Source organism: Fomitiporia mediterranea (assembly GCF_000271605.1).
Source record: "Fomitiporia mediterranea MF3/22 unplaced genomic scaffold FOMMEscaffold_4, whole genome shotgun sequence".
NCBI classification, from domain to species: Eukaryota; Fungi; Basidiomycota; class Agaricomycetes; order Hymenochaetales; family Hymenochaetaceae; genus Fomitiporia; species Fomitiporia mediterranea.
Window position 1 is genome coordinate 2,461,538 of NW_006760389.1, and position 17,708 is coordinate 2,479,245.

The 17,708-nt window shown below is 47.8% G+C and overlaps 5 protein-coding genes across 5 annotated transcripts; 2 read left to right on the forward strand and 3 right to left on the reverse strand.

Annotated features, from left to right (window-relative positions):
* Window positions 1-2,276: 2,276 nt before the first annotated feature.
* Window positions 2,277-4,987, forward strand: FOMMEDRAFT_105223 (Noc2-domain-containing protein; the record flags this gene model as incomplete). The annotated part of the gene is made up of 10 exons (XM_007264726.1): window positions 2,277-2,530; window positions 2,589-2,649; window positions 2,702-3,010; window positions 3,066-3,171; window positions 3,227-3,317; window positions 3,372-3,558; window positions 3,617-3,730; window positions 3,789-3,977; window positions 4,041-4,207; window positions 4,257-4,987. 10 exons carry the CDS (start codon window positions 2,277-2,279, stop codon window positions 4,873-4,875), a joined length of 2,097 nt encoding a protein of 698 aa, XP_007264788.1. The 3' UTR covers window positions 4,876-4,987.
* Window positions 4,988-5,029: 42 nt separating this feature from the next.
* Window positions 5,030-5,715, reverse strand: FOMMEDRAFT_145668 (uncharacterized protein). The gene is made up of 2 exons (XM_007264727.1): window positions 5,503-5,715; window positions 5,030-5,273 (listed from the first exon to the last, which is right to left on the reverse strand). Exons 1-2 carry the CDS (start codon window positions 5,686-5,688, stop codon window positions 5,142-5,144), a joined length of 318 nt encoding a protein of 105 aa, XP_007264789.1. The 5' UTR covers window positions 5,689-5,715; the 3' UTR covers window positions 5,030-5,141.
* Window positions 5,716-6,288: 573 nt separating this feature from the next.
* Window positions 6,289-7,243, reverse strand: FOMMEDRAFT_154169 (uncharacterized protein; the record flags this gene model as incomplete). The annotated part of the gene is made up of 6 exons (XM_007264728.1): window positions 6,289-6,518; window positions 6,572-6,659; window positions 6,695-6,818; window positions 6,889-6,984; window positions 7,053-7,133; window positions 7,197-7,243. 6 exons carry the CDS (start codon window positions 7,241-7,243, stop codon window positions 6,289-6,291), a joined length of 666 nt encoding a protein of 221 aa, XP_007264790.1.
* A 3,065-nt stretch (window positions 7,244-10,308) lies between these two features.
* Window positions 10,309-10,788, reverse strand: FOMMEDRAFT_139624 (uncharacterized protein). Its single transcript, XM_007264729.1, has one exon. It carries the CDS (start codon window positions 10,543-10,545, stop codon window positions 10,378-10,380), a length of 168 nt encoding a protein of 55 aa, XP_007264791.1. The 5' UTR covers window positions 10,546-10,788; the 3' UTR covers window positions 10,309-10,377.
* Window positions 10,789-11,077: 289 nt separating this feature from the next.
* Window positions 11,078-17,480, forward strand: FOMMEDRAFT_105229 (STE-domain-containing protein). Its single transcript, XM_007264730.1, has 5 exons — window positions 11,078-12,354; window positions 13,086-13,178; window positions 13,758-13,855; window positions 14,284-14,354; window positions 14,781-17,480. Exons 1-5 carry the CDS (start codon window positions 11,568-11,570, stop codon window positions 16,738-16,740), a joined length of 3,009 nt encoding a protein of 1,002 aa, XP_007264792.1. The 5' UTR covers window positions 11,078-11,567; the 3' UTR covers window positions 16,741-17,480.
* The last annotated feature ends 228 nt before the right edge of the window (window positions 17,481-17,708 follow it).

Here is a 17,708-nt window from a genome sequence, read left to right on the forward strand (position 1 = left end):
CCTGCAACGACATAGGCAACAAACATTACTGTACTTGTCTCTCCAATCTGCCACTGCGATGCCTGCGCTGAGCCTCAGATCTCGCAATGACACGACCCAGCTGACAACACCGTCCTTCAGCGTAAAGCGTAAGCAGCCAGCCCACTTCATAATAGCCTGCACAATAGTTGCTCATCCCTCTCCTCCCAACTTTTTGTCTCCCTTCCATCCCTCCCGCTCCTCGCTCCGCCATTTGCGTTGCCTCTCCTTCGCTGTCCTCACTTTTTTACGTTCACCTTCCTTTTTGCATTCGCGCGCGCATCCGCATTGTTGACCAATGCCAAACGACTTCTTCAATAATTCCATGCATTCGCGTACTTCTTCCCGCTCTGCAGCGCAGACGACAACGATGAGCACACGCTTGCGACAATGTCCCTGTACGGCTACTCCCGTCGTGCCACTCTCTCTCTCACCTGGTATGCACTCTCCTTTTCCACACGTTCAGTGCTTGAAACTACTCTAGATAGGCCCACACCGCGTGCATTTGCATTCCTCTGTGCCAGGCATGGAATCGCATTAAACGGAAGCATTGACCCACCACTCACGCCGCCCGCACTGAGTCTGTCCGCAACTTCCACATTACCTTCTCTCTTCACGTCAGGACGTCCCAGAGATACACCCTCGCGATCAATGACTCAGCACACCGTACCTTCTATTGCTTGCTGTAGCAAGAGCATGCAGCACGCACGCACAGATACAGATTCGCCTGTAGCTCAAATCAGTTTGCTCGACGCTCCGGATCTCAACCCAGTGCACCACCCACCCTTCCTGCACGGTGTCATGGTGTGTCCCTCTCCTCACTTCAGGTGCCTGCACTTACTAACAATTCTGTCCCTTAGGCAAAGACTGGTTTGATAAATATCCAAAGTATGATTCTCTACAACTGGACTCTCCTTTCCTCCTTTCTTTCTTCTTGCTCGTCTGCATGCTTGTTTTGTAAATACAATATTATTAAAATACAATGTAGTAGAATAGAACAAATGCAAGTGTATTAAAATGTAAATACTTAATTATAAGAGGAAAAAAAGAGAAATAAATAAATATCTGGATTGTAAAATATTATAACAATTTTGAAGTCTTGTAAAGCTCTTATAAAGTATAATAATATCTAACAATATACAAAGTACTTTGAAAGCTTTACATTAGATTGTATATATTATAAAACTACATTACTCTTGTTAAAATACAAAGTTCTTTTAATATCTTTTCATTTTAGGAGGTTGGATATAAGTTCATTTACATATTGTCAACACTTATAAACCTTATTCATATTAACAATTTGTACATACCTTTTTGTATCTTACATAGCTTTTTATAATTTTCTCATTTTGAGAGGTTGGATATATGGTCTTTTATATTTTTTAGAAAATTTATATAATTTATATGTTTATAAGCTAATATAAGCCTTAAGACTTTCCCCTGATGAAAAGCTGTTCAGAAGTGTGCACACTCAGACTATTGCATCTATTGTTACACTTTTAACATGCTGACTGCATCCACTTGAAGTCCGAGTTCATGGGCGTACATATACATACAGAGCAGTATACTGAGATGGTCAGTGACACACTACTATTTGTAGTCATAATACTGACCATAATATAGGTTCACTGTTCTATGTGTACCTTTTCAGTCTGTGACAAACATTTTATCAGGATTTGTTAAATCCTAATACATATACTGTTACAGTACTTTCGTTTGCAAACATACTCGTAATCTTGACATTGCCTGTAAGCAACTTAACTTTGATTTGGCCAAGCTGTGTGTTAATTTACAATGCAGGGTTACCTTTCTGCAACACTTGCTAAGTAAGTATCAACTCTGTGTCCCTCAGAGCACACGTAGTTGACATCAGAACTCCTATCAGCATTACTCACGTCATGCACTCTGTTCTAACTGCAAGAATTATGCTCAAAATTCGGAAGCTAGGAACGAACACTTGGGACACAGATGACAGTTTTGAAGTTATCGAGTCTGTTCCAGACATATAAAACTAACACTGAGAGCCATAGCACAAATGGCTGTGTTAGTCCCTTTAGAAATTCAGTCAAACCTGTGGACTGGAACAGTTTGAGTATTATGTTTGCATAGATATTTTTCAGCGCTGGAGCATTTATGTCTTCTCCAAATTGTTATTACATAATACAAAGTACATGATCGACGCAACTCTCATTTCATCAACTTTTTGAGCTTTGAAATCCCCACTTGAACCTCTTCCTGGTCTTGGCCCGGTCACTACCATGAGCAAGAAGGCAAATAAGGCTTCGCGAAAGTATGCCGCAAGTGGGCAGCTCAAAAAGCAAATTCAGTCTCGCAAAAAGCATCAACAAATGAAACGGAACATCGAATGGCGAAAAGGTTCCAAAGGACGGGGAAAAGTTGCCAACTTAAACGAGATAGACGGCGAGGCTGAGCAACGAGGGATGGAGGTTGAAGACGTGGAAGGCGTCAGCGAGGATGTTGACGAGGAGATATCAGGCGAAGAGACTGAAAAGTGAGTCGCTAAATGAGTTTCCAGGATTAGCTGACAATAATGCGGATCGATACGCTAGATTTAAAGGAATGAGCGTAGATGACTTCCTGCGGGGTGGATTCATGGAAGGAGCTTCTGATGTAAGCCTGTTCTAAATACTTTTTATACGCGAAGGTCTGACCCATTCATAAGGATGGCACCGAAGAGAACGGGTCCTCCGAGAATGACGAAGACAATGTTTCGTTTGCATCGGTCGACGAACTTGAAGATGAAGCAGGCGCCCACAAGATCGAATTGAAGAAGCTGGCACAGCAGGACCCAGAATTTTACAAGTACCTTCAAGAGAATGATCGCGAGCTGCTGGACTTCGATGTTCCCGATGGTGTTGACGAAGACGAAGATATGGGTGAAGATGCAATGGAAGCTGACGACGACGAGGAAATAAAAGCTCCAACACTTACGAAGGAAATCCTTCAAAGATGGCAAAAGGCTATATTAGAGGTTGGTTCACCTTTTTTCGTGGCAACATCTTATGTTTACCCTACCTCAATCCCAGCATCGATCTTTACGTGCGTTACGACGGCTTTTAATAGCATTTCGTGCTGCCGCGCATATGAATGAGGAGGATGAAGTCCTCGCATGGACGATTGACAGCCCGTCAGGTAGGATATCAAACCGTTTCATAAAACGCTGGCCACTGAACATCGCACTGCGCAGTCTACGAAAAGCTGGTTACCACAGCACTCCGATATACGCCCATCGTGCTCGACCACCATGTCCCATACAAAAAGCTTCCCAATGGAAAATTGTTAGTTAAACTATTTTATTTATCGCCTTTTATTTTCGTTGACATATATTTCAGCAAACCGCCGCCACAGACTCCAAAGCTTCAGACTATCCAGAAACTCATTCTTTCGTTCTTCCATAATGTCTTACATCTCATCGAGCAACTATCTGCAAGCGAAACGTTAGTTCTCGCCCTCAATGAGAGTGCGAAGCTCCTGCCGTATGTTATATCCAGCCGGAAGGCAGTCAAGCTGTATCTGAAAGTAAGGTTGCTCATTTACTTATCCACGATATCAAACTCTAAATAGTTACTCTTGATAGACATGCTTGAAACTCTGGTCATCCGCCGAGGATGAAGTACGCATAGCGGCATTCCTGGCCATTCGACGATTGGTATCCTCCAGCGACGAAGCTATCCGAGATCAAGCGCTTAAAGTGAGTATCACTCAGCGTCAGGCCAGAGCGAATATATTGACGAATTTCATCCGTTTAGAATACATACCTCACCTTACTCCGTAATGCAAAATCGACCACGGCGTACAACCTTCCATCCATCAATCTCATGAAAAACTCAGCATCTGAGTTGTATTGTGAAGACCATGCAGCGTCTTACCAACTCGCATTTGGATACATCCGACAGCTCGCGGTGCACCTGAGGAATAGTATGAAAGTTAAGAGCAAGGTGAAGCCTTCCAGTCGCTTGTCTTTTGGACTCTGGATTTTTATCTCATTATTATTGTCACAGGACGCGTACAAGCAGGTATACAACTGGCAATTTGCTCACAGCGTCGATTTCTGGGCGATCGTGCTTGCCAGAGCTTGCGAAGTGGAGGCAGAGGCTGTTCGTGGTGAGGAGAGCGGCTTGAAGGCTCTCATTTATCCTTTGATCCAAGTCGCTCTCGGTGCGATTAAGTACGTCTTGCCTGTATATACCTTTTCTACTTTCTCATTTTTGTTACAGGCTCATCACGAATTCTCGTTCATACCCATTCCACCTCTCTATTATACGCTCGCTAATACACCTTTCGCGGCACACTACAACATATATTCCCCTAACTCCGTACCTTCTACCTATCATCACCTCAACGTTGTCTCCTTCCGGAAAGCCCAAAGCTTCAACGCTCAGACCCCTGGATCTGGAGACACATCTCCGCACACCCGCACAATACGTGCGAACGCGAATATATAACAACGTCGTCCTCGAAGAAGCCGTATTTCTCCTCGCAGAATGGTGTGCATTACCTCACGTGCAAGGGAGCATCGCATTCCCCGAGCTCGTCGTGCCTTTGGTCGCAACGCTTCGACACAGTCTAAAAAAAGCTTCTGGTGCGAAAGAAGCGGGTGTTGTGAAGGGCCTTTTGGAGCGCATCGAGGAAGGAGCTACGTGGGTGTCAGAGCGGCGAAAGAACGTGGCTTTTGGACCAAGGGACATTGATGCTGTGCATGCATGGGAACGGGATGTTAGGATTCAGGAGACGCCACTTGGAAGGTTTGTAAAATCGCAACGGAAGGTGAGGGAAAAGCGGAAGAAGTTGGTTGACAAGGCGAGGGCTGGCGAGGAAGAGTACCTCGAGGAGTAAAATAACCCTGTTACTATATCTCTCCTGTTTCAGTTCTTTTCATTCAACCAACATTCACATGTTTCCACTCATTTTTAGATGGGTAATACATATCATTACTATAGTGTTATTGCAAATGAACATGTTCTAAGTTCAGGTAGATCATTAACAGTAGCCGACGTCAATTGATTAACAATGACAGAAATATGGAAGATATAAATTACAGCAAATGAATGCATGAGATGAATTATGATTGTGTACATAGCCCCTTCAGCCACTCATCTCCATCACCAAATTTCAAAGAAGCGCTTCCACCACGGCCGCGCAATGCCCTGTGCACTCTTCTGGAAACCCTCAACAATCTGGTTGTAATGCATCGGTCGAGATGCCGGCTTGAGCATCTTCTCGGACAACGGGTACTATACCAAACCCAAGCGAACGAATAACGAGATGCCGAGGGAAAAGAAAGATGAAAACACCATAGAAACCAAGAACATGATTAGCACAACGCCGTCAAAGTGTCAATGAAAACAAATACAAAGAACAATGAACAAGAGCAGATTGGTAACTATTTCGCTGAGCCGAGGAGTAGAGATATATACTCCATAGCAGCAAGGGCTGAGGGCCACAGATAAGATGACGACTCACTTTTTTCGCGAGCTCGTTTGCGCGGAGTTCCTGGACAGCGCGTACTGAACTTGGGGTGAGACGCGGGTGTGTAGAGAGCGAGAGGAAGAACGTTTGTAGTTGCATGTTCGGCCGGAACGGATCTGTTGGCCAGGATTGCGCGATGGCTTTTAGTTGTGAGGAAAGCTTTGAAGCTGAGCCAGACATGATCGTGCCTCTGCTCTCGTGCAGTTGCTGCACTGCTGTTGATAGTTACTCGTTGACTTAGATGAAAAGTGCACAGTGACGATGAGCTAATGATCGACGCTTTTTGTGTCCAAATTTGTAAATACAAGATGTCAGTACAAACTGTGGCAAACATTGAAACAACTCATGAGTTGCGCTCTTCTTCTTGACTTCTCGACTTCATTCACAGCGCTACATGAAGGTTACAGCGTTACACTATTCTCACTAGAATGCTACTGGTAAACGACTAACTACTAATTTGAGAGAAGCCAAGCCTGGCCTTCGCGAATTGTCTCCTTAAATCGACCATAGGAATATTCTTGTCACGTTCTATGAATCAATGTCCTGCTCCTTGCGTCGGCCTCAACAAGTTTCATAACGACGCAAGAAGATGTCGCGTAAACATTTGTTTGTAGAGTCACTCGTCATCGTCGTTGTTGCACTGTGCGCCACAAACTCCACGTTTCATCGGCTCAGGAGCGATGAACGGACCTTCGCCGCAAATTCATTTGTCTGCGCGAACGGATATCAATGACAAGACCTTTGGATCACTGACAGAGACGAATGGAGGCAAATAAGACCTTACAAAGCAACTATGGAGAACCAGCTCCTCTCGCCACCCAAGGATCCGAGAGCGTGGAAGTAAAAATATGCTTTGCGTTGATCGGATGCATCCTCAGAATCTGAGGCATGAAGTGTGCCTTGGGGTCTATACGCAGATTTTGATTCCGTTTCTCCGTGCCTCTGGTAATCTGGCATGCTATGGTATAGCATGGAACAACTCGCAGCTCCTTTTGTTGATAATCGCTGTGCTATGCAGATCTGTCTCCGTCGGCACTTCTGTTTTACGTGTCGCCTTTCATACACTCTCGAGCGGTATCTTGGCTATCTTCCTGTATGGAGCAGAAGTTATCGTAATGTAGTGCCAATGGTGAGACGCGGAATGTCAGGATCTATAGATGAAAGGGTAAGTACATTCTTAGAATACATGGTAAGTTGATAGGAACATAATCATTCGGATTTCCGGAGGGGGAGTAAGCGAACGGACGGGAAAGTCAATTTCCGAACTCGACGCGGAACCGAATGCATAGCTGCGGCGTACACGTTCCGGACTTATCATCCATCATAACAACACACTTAGGCACGAAGACGAGTCCAGTCATATCTCCTTTACTCACCGACCTCTTAAACTTTTCACCGACCCGACCTTCTCGCACAATGAGCGGAACAGTGGACAAAAAGAGTAGCATGTTTAACTTCATTGCATCCACTTCCGTACTATTTTCAAATACCATCATCAGCTACTTTGGTGATTCGGAGCATAGCCTTGGTCTGGAACCGTTTACCGATATCGTAAGTGTCCGGTTACTGGCGGCTCCGCTTCCTTTTGATTCTGAATCTCTGCAGAAGCGCCACTGACCGCGGAACTTTCAGGCCGATAGAGTGGCAAGAAGGGACTTCATGGCGCAATGTGTCATGCTGAAGTGTACGAGGCGACCTTGGAATAGAAAGACCGATCAGTTCCGAGGGTATACATGATGAGTATGAGTGACTTATAGTCATCGTCGAAATCATAATCAATTGCAAGAAGCTATCAGAAAGGATTGAATCAAAAATCCGCATGCTATGCTACATGAATCGTGAACTGTATGACTCCTCGCCATTACCGAGAGCAGAACCAATGCATTAGAAAGCAAAAGGTAACTATTCTTTCTTACAACATCAACAAAATGTTTAATAATTAACTCAGATTCAGTGAGTTATCAAAGGAAAAGGCGCTTGCCGAATTCCAAAAACTTCGGAAGTCGCCAAGCGCTCGTGCATTGTAACCCGTGCAGACCGTTCATCTGCAGTTCGATCCATCTGTCCACCCACGTCTGGGCTGGCCTTGCGATGACATATCAACTTGACATATATATGCAATTTCTATCAGTATATGCTAGCAGCTATCTCCTCTCGAAATTGAAATTGAAATTGAAATAAGAAGTTCAAAGAAATGGAAACTTTCTTGCCGAGCATTGCCCTCGTGGCTATAAAATAAGGACGGGAAGGTCCGTACATGTGAAAATAATCGAATCTCTATTGAACCAAGGGCTTCCGAGTAAGTGTGGAGAATACCCAGAAGAAAAAAATAAGGCTGCAGTAATCATTTCGATCAGTATTTGATATTCGAACGAAGACAAAGATATACAGTTGAAAATGTCTTATTGCATAACGTCGGGAGAGGGCTAAACCCAATGCATTATACAATTTATGCATTATGACAATACATTTTGGCTGAGGACCTGAGTTTTGGTCTGGCCAAAAGTCTATGCATTATGCCATTTATGCATTATGATGTGATGCAATAAGACATTTTCAACTGTAATTTGCTGATCCCACAGCGCCAAAATTAAATATAAATCATAATCTAAATATTAATATTCTATTATTCTTAGAAGGGGAAGATAAGCGACCCACGTGGGATTTCGGGGAAACAAGATGTTCTAGCGTGGCTTCTACGTTCTCGTGAAATACCTCCAACACCAAAAGCGCCCATATCCGTGGTTCCGTGTCGATCAAGGCTCGCTTGGGAAATAAACATAAAAATATACATGTATGGACGCGAGCGATGATGGGGGAAGCTGAGGGACAAAAAATTGACTAGGAAGATTGAGTTTCGTGTGCTTCGAATGATCTTGATGTATGGACTTCTTTTTCTGCTGTTCTTTTACTCGTTAGCCTAGAGGTGGCAGCCCATGTGTCCCACCAACCCCCGCTGGACGTCTAGTGTGTGGCACTGTTCTGTTGTGTTGTTTGACGGTGACCTGCAGTTAGGCTTAATTCTCTTTCGTCCCCTTGACCCTTTAGGTTGTGGGCGGGCGGTCATCTTTCTGTTTGCTCTTTGGTTGAATCGACAGATCAACGTGATCGCCGTGTGGGATGGGCCGGATGGCCGATTGCAGTTTAGTCAGCTACTTGAATCTCGTCGGAGGCAAACTGGAAGAGGGAGAGGTCTTCTGTACGGGGAAAGAAAGGGACTCTCCGACTATTCTAACTCTAGTAAATAACTGCAGGGTTGTAGAGTTGTAGATCTCATTATTCCGATGCGGGGAAGTTGTGGTAAACAACAACGTGGATGGTTAGCATTGACTTACTTGATCGAGTTGGAGAAGAGGGGAAGGGAAGCTAGGGAACACACCTAACACATTGAAATGACACATGCACCAATGCACGGAACCTCAGTCGAGCTTCCCACTAGCATAAGGCGTAAGGGAAGGCAATCATCCGTACTTACAATCGATCACCTGTATCATATTCATGTGCAATCTCCTCCCTTCTCCTCCGCAGGATTCTTTGAACCCCGGAGAAGGCTTACTAAGGTACTTCATATTTGACTTGATGGATCCAGAAGCCTGAAGAGAGGAGTTGATCGTGATGAGTGGATCTGGCTCGATTGGTCGAAGCGGTTGAAAGCGTTTATTTTCGAGGAAGCGGCAAGCCGACGTTCAGATCTGACGTGATCTGTGGGATTGCTGGAGGTTGCTTGCCGAGTGCTTTGCCGTCTGTAATCTATGGTACGGTGTGACCAGGATAGTTTCTTAGTTGCAGCTGCAATGTCACGTAGCGGTATGAATATGTATTTCAACACAGAAAATCGAGAGGGACATTACACACCCGATAGCTTATACATAATAATGGAAAATAGTCAACCTCCGATCGGAGGTAAACACTCTTTTTGTTATTTTTTGTTTTTCTTGGAGTAGTTGGTGCAGGGCCAACAACTCAGTGGGCGGCGTCGTCTAGTACTCCGAGAAAAGCGGACATGGACGGACTTTGCTGCTGCTGAGTAGCCCTTGATTTTCTGTACCTCTCGGGCTCCGGGGCTCGGGGTAGGGAGCCATTCACACACGGGGCCGACTCCGCACTCAACGCACACGCCACGCTGCTGAACATACATTTCCCGGCGAGCTCGCAGATATTCGGACGGATGGACGGACTTGACTGGCGACCCTGTGAGCGGTATATTGTTTTTGTTTTCTCTTTATCTTTCTTCATCGCAATTTTATTCTTCCTATAACTTAGCTGTGAGGTACGAAAATTGTATGCATGCGTATGTTTGTACGATGGCCATTGCCACTTGGTGCCGCCCATTCACAGCAGGTGGAGGGAGGGCGCCGCACAGTTTGGCTTGGTCGTCGCTTATTGCGTTTCCTTATTCGTATAGACTCCTTCGTGCCTTGTTTTTTTCTGTCTTCTCTCGCTTACGCTTGGGTGTGGCCCACTATTAGCCTGGAGATCAAAAATCCGGTTTAGCGTGACGTACCTAACTTCTGTATGCTATGACGAAGAGAGCGCATTGAGCATGTGCATGATTTGATGGACGGTTTAGCGGTCCGAATTACTCTGGCTCTTGAATCTGGTTCCCCTGGACGCGGTGAGAGCGGACTGATAATGATGAGCGGAGGCAAAAGGGATATATATTCATATCGCAGTTAAACATGCCCGAAGGCGAGAAATGGATGATCAGGCCGAGGAATGGATGTGTGCGAAATTGAATGAACAACAAACAGGAAAAAATGAATGATGGGATGACGGCGAGGGCCGGGGAGGGGATTGCGGTGCAGTTGAGCGTACTGCGGGTGATGAGAGCTGTAGAGAGGGAGACCGCCGATCTTTGATGCCATTGATTTAGGTGATGACTGGGCGGGAAGGGTCCAAAAAGAATGCGCTGAGAGCCACTCGGGTGTGACAGGCTCTATTCTGCTGGCTGGCAGTGTCGACGGGGGCGTTGTTGCGCCTACAGTTGCGAGTCCAGCGGGCAGACACTCTGTTGAGTAGATTCCGGAGGTTTGCCATACCCGCAAAGAGCGCCCAAGTGGAGAGCACGTGCGCTGACCGATCTCCTCTGTTTGTACGAGCAAAGTTAGCCGGGAGGGGATCTCTGCAGGTTCGCCGTCGGTGACGGGTATCTGAGAACGCTGGAGGCCTAATGGTCGTCGGAAGAGGGTGGCGAGCAAAGGTGTCGATTATCAGACTTATGTTAAAGGAGGATGTTTTCTTAAAATAAATTTAGCAAAGAGCGAGCTTTGCCAGAAGGATGGGACGGCGGAAGAACATAATACACTTTTTGCAGCCTAGTGGGCCGAGCACTACGCCATAGATGCTCGCAGCTGCAGTCTGGGATGTTTTACAGGTGCAAAGCTGGCTATTGATAGGCCTTTATAGTTGCCCCAGATCGTACAACTGCAAAGGCTTGGAGGACGAAATTGGCAGGAGACTGTACTCGGCAAGCGCCGCGTGAAGAAACTAAATCAGATCCCGCGAGTGACCTGTGCTACATCGTCTCCCTCTCCCAGTCCGTCTCCCTCCCTGTGCTCTCTTTCCTCCTTCCATCATCTACCTATTTCTCGTCCTTAATTTCGTATAATTTCTCTTCCTCTCCCGACAACTCCCCACGTCCTCCTCGGCGCCCATCAGCCTCGTTGTCACTCCAGTCGTCCGTCGCTCGACTCCTGCAAAATCTCCGTAACCATCCCGATCTGTTTCTGCAGCCTCTTCATCAACATCCTTCTCTCCCCATCTCTCGCTCTGCAAATCGATCCAACGGTATACGACTAATAGCTAGCCCTCGCGCTCAGACGACGAAGAGGCCTGTAATCAAGGGAGGACTCCAAAGAGAGACAGAGACACTTATCTCCCCCGCCTGGTTGTTTCCGTGTACTCTATACACTACACTCAGCATCAATCAATAACCAGCACACACACGCTCTCTCGTGTACGACCCCGGTTTCTGCTTATATACAGCTTCGAATTTTAGTACAAATATAATTCACCCTCCCTTTCTGGACTCGACCACGATTTCGACCCCGGCCCGCGCGATGATGGACGCGTACGACACCCGCAATCATCCAGCCCCGCACGCACAGTACCAGCAGCAGTCCTACGCTGCGTCGTACTACACCCCCGAGCTGCAGTCGACATCATCCGCATCGTCTTCTGCTTACCCTTCGCCCGCCTACCCTTCATATGACTACGCATCGCAGTTCAGCGCCAGCAACTCCGGCTTTACCGCACTTGAGTCGCAGGCGCTAGGGTATAACTTGCCGACGACCCAAGGAACCGATGGTGCGCTCGGTGGTGCATTTGCTGGTGACCACAGCGCGGGAAACAGCATGCGTTCGTCCCCTGATGCCGGCGCTTCCCAGGACTTCCCCTCAAACTCTAATGCTGTCTCTGCGTCGGCTCAGCAATCCCGTCCATTGAACAACCCTCACTCGCACTCATCGAGTTCATCGGCGTCAGGAAGTGCCCATTCCTCTCCTCGACATTCCCAACCACCACCACAACCTGCTTCTCTTCCTGCCTCCGCAACCTCCACTCTTTCATCACATCAAAGTGGGAGTCCAAACCCGGTGATGGTCAACGGTACTCCCCTCTCACGACCGTTGACGCACAAGGAGCAAGAGATGCTTGCGCATCTTGACCGTCTCAAGTTCTTCTTGGCGACCGCCCCAAGCCGTTGGGCAACCGCCGACGGTGACGGTGTAGGTGATGATGGCTCTTTTGGAAACGGAGCTCTAACTGCTGGACGAGCACAGCAGGGCACACCAATGATGCCGCATCCGAACACTCATCCTGCATTGAATCGCTTCTTGCTGCCATCTGGTGAGGAATTGGTTCTCTTTGTGTTTCTGTTTTATTGTTTTTTTTTCCCTTTCATTTTCACTTTTTTTTCTGTGGGAGGATTTCATTTACCATGGCGACTTGATGGACGATCCGCCGTGCTTTTACTGCAACAAACGGACCACGCGATTTACACGCGTTGAAGTCTGTGTCGCTGCGACCGGACGTACTCACGGTCGTCGGCCAATCGTGCATATTGAGGGAATCTCTACCATTTACCGTCAAATTCGCCCGTGTGGCAACTCTGCCTCCGATACGGAACCAATCTTCGCATTCCCAGGCAAGGATGATTTGAGTTTATGGGAGCTTTGCCCGACCTTGCTTTTTCCTCCGTCATTGCACTTAGACTTCGTTGACCTAAACTTTGCCTGTAATGGGTTCATCTCCGACTTGGCAAGTCGGAGGGGAAGGGCGTCGTGGGTACCCGCGGACTCATGTTGTGCGGGGCCCGTTCACCATGGTGACGTACATCCAACATTGCAGACTTTTTTGGGGAAAATTGGTGGCCCAGAGTTTTGATAAGTCATCCAGAGGCATATGTGACGTATGCGTTCCTGGCAAACTAGTGAAAGGGGATATGAGTGATTTGATTTGATCAATTTGTTCTTGCAGCGGATTGTTCGCTGCAATTTTGCCTTGATATTATCGCTTCATCTCTTCTTTCCATGAGTCCTCGGACGGTTTACTGACAGAGTTTTGCACTGTGCTTGTAGGCGAGTATGTGACCTGTGTACTTTGGTCGGGACTGTACCATATCACAGGCACGGATATTGTTCGTGCACTTGTGTTTCGATTTGAGGCATTCGGTGCGTATTTTCTCCTCTCGCTGCTTTTCTTTAGGATTGTTGGCTGACTAAATTATGCTTTTCTCTGAAATTGCGAATATTACAATTCTCGTGTTTAATACGGTATCGATCGTCCTGCTAACCCTGGTCATTTGTAATATTGACCTTCGAACCGCATCTTCTTGCCAACGTCAACGCCTCCATCATACATCTGTTCTTCCATCTGTTCATCCGATAATTTCACTTCGACCCCGTCGCTCGATCGGCTTCGGCTTCGGCTTCGACGTGCTCGGTCACACCCTATCGGATTGGGTTGGTCTGGAATTACCCATTGGTGCTCCGCACCCCCGCCCCATCCCGCATCTTCGTTGCCTTCGATTTTCCTATTTTCGTTCCGGCATCTACCTATCGCCCCCTCACACGCACCAATGTTCTTTCCGCTTTCGTATGCCTCGTGACTGCCACTCACCAATGGTACCCGCATAATGGATTCTGCTTATTGGATGGATCTAATGAATGAACTGGCATGGAATGCCAATGTTCAAATGTCGACTTGGACTACCGACCAATGACTGTTATGGACGACTGTGCTCGGTACAGGCCGCCCGGTGCGCAATATGAAGAAGTTCGAAGAGGGTGTTTTCTCAGACCTCCGCAACCTCAAGCCGGGTACAGATGCTTGCCTCGAGGAGCCAAAGGTACGGTTCCGGTCTTCGTTTGTTCACGCTCTCCCCCCTTTTCTCCTGCTTCTTTGCCTGGTTATCAATTGTCTTGGTGAAGATTGTATATTGCTTTCTTCTCTTCCCTTGTTACCCTGGATGGTACCTGTGGACATGCCATGCAGCACTCAAGCCTCAGTAGCAGTTTCACCGGTCGAATCTTTGAGGTTTTTTACTGGCAATTTCAATTTACGCGGCCACTTTCTTTCCCTTCTAAGTGGTCGTATTTTTCAATTTCTCTGGTCTACTCCATGCTTCGACGGTATCTTCCCTTTCACATTGACCAATCCTTTGTCGTCTTTCATTCCTCATGACCTTCGGTGCTTATTGCCGGAGGGTGTCTTCCTCATTTAGTTCTACACGAGACATGCTAAACGGATGACTAACTACGTTCTAACCACCTGCAGTCCCCTTTCCTTGATCTTCTCTTCAAGTATCAATGCATCAGGACACAGAAGAAGCAGAAGGTCTTTTACTGGTACGTTTTTCAACTCTTTCGTCACGCTTCTCGCCACCCTTCCCCCTACTTTATCCCATGCGCTTTGCCTTTTTCACGTCGGCGGCGGTGGTGAGCACGTTCGGCGGCGTTTCCGATCGCGACTATCATCTTGAGCATCAGTAGTCCCGACCTCGGCTATTCCTTTCCTACCTCACCGCTGCTTCTACCCCTTTCCTCATCATTACGTTGCTGGCTTCTGCCGTCTCATACCTATCATCTCACGATGAATTATCCTGGAGTTGTTACTGACTAAACTTTCTCTTATTCCTTTATTGGTATTCTCCCTCACTTGCTCGTGCCCCGATGGTGTCTGATCGACGCATCGTGTTGCATCGCTATGTGCTATCACCGTGCACGTGTTAACTTCTTCCGCACATTGTCATCGAATCCCCCGTGGCGCTGCAGGTTCTCTGTGCCGCACGACCGATTGTTTCTCGATGCGCTCGAGCGTGACTTGAAACGCGAGAAGATGGGCCTTGAGCCGACGACACACGTTGTTGGTGAACCCGCTCTTTCATTTACGTATGACAGTAAACGGTCATTGTATGAGCAGTTTTCGAAAGCACAAGGCGCGCAAGAAGGCGAAGGAGAGCTTGAAACGGCCGTGCGTCGCGCCGAAGAGGCGATGGCTATGGAACAGGAAACCGAAGCTCGCAGGATGGCAACTGGATCACGCTCTGAGCGCGATGGTGCATCCCAAGGCACGATTTTCAACATGTTCTCGCTGTTTGAAGGTAGCCCGAGTTACAAGCAACGTCGCAAGAAGGGACCGCGATCAGGACGAAGCGGGCTTACTCGGGACTCTGTCTCCGAGGAAGAGCGCGAGACGCCAGGTGCCAATGGCTCTAATGATATCATTGAGGACGTGGACGGTCAAATGAGCGCTGCAGCGATGTTCGAAGCTCAGGCGGGACTTGGTGGTGGTGCCGGCCGACATTTACAGGCACAGCGCCAAGCAGAAAGTCAACGTGCTGTTCAAGCACAGCACCTTGCGATGTTGAGCCAGCGCACGCATGCTACTCCTCGCTCGCGTCAGGTTTCTGGACGTGCATTGGGTGGACTTCCCGCTCACAGTAACTCGCTCCCGGCAAGTCTTGATGCTTCTGCTGGTGGACGTAAGACAAAGGCATACGTCTGTCCCTTGTACTCGTGCCAACGCCTGTTCAAGCGGTTGGAGCATTTGAAGCGCCATGTTCGCATGCACACTATGGAGCGCCCATTCCAGTGCGAGATATGCCAGCGCCGCTTTTCACGTGCGGATAATCTTAGCCAGCACATGCGCACTCACTCGCGCGATGGTGGACTCAATGATGTTGTACCCACAGGCATTATGGAGGGTGATGAAGGTGTTGACCAGGTTATGTACGCACCGGGTGAGCAGTACGACTTGAACGCGTGCGAAATCGAGGTTGTGGACAATGCCGGGATGCGCTTTGAGGACGATGAGTACGCGAATGCTTCTAACGGCTCTGGGTCCTACAGCTATCCAGGTGCAGGGACTCCACAGTTCGCAGGTCTAGTGATGAGTCCTGAGAACTCGCCCCGATTGAATGACGAGCAAAGTTGGACCGCAACACATGGTCATTCTCAATCATTGCCAGCTGGCTATGACTATGGCTCTTCGCACCCGTCACCGGCGTTCAGCACAGCTAGTGCTCCGTCATCTCGTTACACGACCTCATACAGTACCGTGGCAGCTGCATACTCTGCTCCGAATGACATGGTGGCCAATGCTACTGCCGCGCCATCATCAGCGGGTTCGCTTTCGGCTCCTGCGCACAAGCAAACGTTCGACCATGCCGCCTTGTATCCGCCATCAGCGGGAGTTCAGAATTTGGCTGCAAGTGCTGTCGGACCGGTGCGCCGCTACCGCAGCGTAACCCCGACGATTGCACGGTCGGGAGAGCAAATTCGTCGCCCGATGACTGCAAATACGCTTGATGCAAGCCCACTCGGACCGGGTGCCGCTGCTTCGCGCGTGTATCATCCGTACCCAGTCCCGCAATATAGTTCAGCAGCAGCAAATGGATCTCAGCATTCCAGCCCAGCGACGTACCAATCACAGCTCGACTATGCGCAACAAACGCCTGCTACCCAGACGAACTCCCCTGCTGGCTCATCAGTGTATCCAGATGATCTTCGGTCTTTGATTGAACTTGATGCTACCCTCAATGGGTTTGACGGTTCGTCTATTGCTGCGACGGGCGTCCCGGCTTACACGGGTGAAGTCTACCCGGACTCTGCGCGGCAAGGGCAGTACACGTCTGTGGCGGACACATCGGCACCGACCGCAGGCTACTATGACATGAACACGCTCAACGGGTCCACACAGTATCCGGAGCAGTCATATTCCTATGGGAACTGATTTGGCGGTGGTGGCAGCGCGCCTCCGCGTTGATCGCCGCGCCGCGCGCCCTTCTCCTGGCACCCGGGTGGACCATCAGGCTACCACCATCAATCTCATGAGGCCCCTTTCTATTCCTTGCTGTGGCCGCGTCCATCTTGGATCGGATTCCGATTTTTATTTCAATTCTTTTCGCAAAATTCCGCAACTCCTACTTTACGGTATTCCGTAATAATGCATGAATGTCAAATTGCTGTCTGTGTTCTATTCTCTTTTTTTATTCTTCATTTGACTTCCCACTTAATCATCATTGGCCGGCTCATTACTTACATCTACATCATTTTAATCTCTTAATGATCTCTATTACCTTACCTCTTGCTTGAATTCATGTCTTGTGCCTGGCTGCCCATCCCTTCTCCCGATTTTTTCCCACTCACGTATCTTGTGTTTGTTATCCTCTCCTCTCACCTGTCCCGTTTCTCATTTCCCTTTGTGTTTCTTCAAATCCTTCCGATCTCCTCATACATTACACCTACCTCTATACGAAATCATCCATCAATAATAATTCCCTGGCATGCGTTTTGTTTGTCCGTTACGCATTTCACCTAATGGTGGCTCTCGACGGCCCAGCGTCGTGTTATTGTACATAGTAACATAGTTGACGGACGCTGATTTATTAACTCCTCCCTCACCCCCCTGTGTAGCTGCTTTGTTTACTAGTTGTTTCCCCTTTTCCTCATATCCGACTCTCCCGACTCTCCCCTAATCTTCGTACCGTCGCTGTTTCTCTTCCCTCTGCGTAAAACAAAACGTAGGTGCCAATCCGTTGTTACAGTATATAGCGTATTATGTAGTAATATTGTCAAAAAGTCTTGGTGAATATATGACGAGCATCGTATGGATTTAATTTGGTTGTGTGTATGTAAATTATAATAATAAGAGTATGAGTATGAGTAGTGAATGGTGGTAGCGTTTATGTGCCTAGCTTC

Excerpts from the sequence above, each read along its gene's own strand:
- FOMMEDRAFT_145668 (XM_007264727.1), bottom strand. The coding sequence starts at position 5,688 with ATGTCTGGCTCAGCTTCAAAGCTTTCCTCACAACTAAAAGCCATCGCG. Across the intron at positions 5,274-5,502 it reads CAAACGAGCTCGCGAAAAAA|TACCCGTTGTCCGAGAAGAT; the intron begins GTGAGTCGTCAT and ends GGTTTGGTATAG.
- FOMMEDRAFT_139624 (XM_007264729.1), bottom strand. The coding sequence starts at position 10,545 with ATGGCAAACCTCCGGAATCTACTCAACAGAGTGTCTGCCCGCTGGACT.
- FOMMEDRAFT_105229 (XM_007264730.1), top strand. The coding sequence starts at position 11,568 with ATGATGGACGCGTACGACACCCGCAATCATCCAGCCCCGCACGCACAG. Across the intron at positions 13,856-14,283 it reads CTTGCCTCGAGGAGCCAAAG|TCCCCTTTCCTTGATCTTCT; the intron begins GTACGGTTCCGG and ends AACCACCTGCAG. Across the intron at positions 14,355-14,780 it reads AAGCAGAAGGTCTTTTACTG|GTTCTCTGTGCCGCACGACC; the intron begins GTACGTTTTTCA and ends GTGGCGCTGCAG.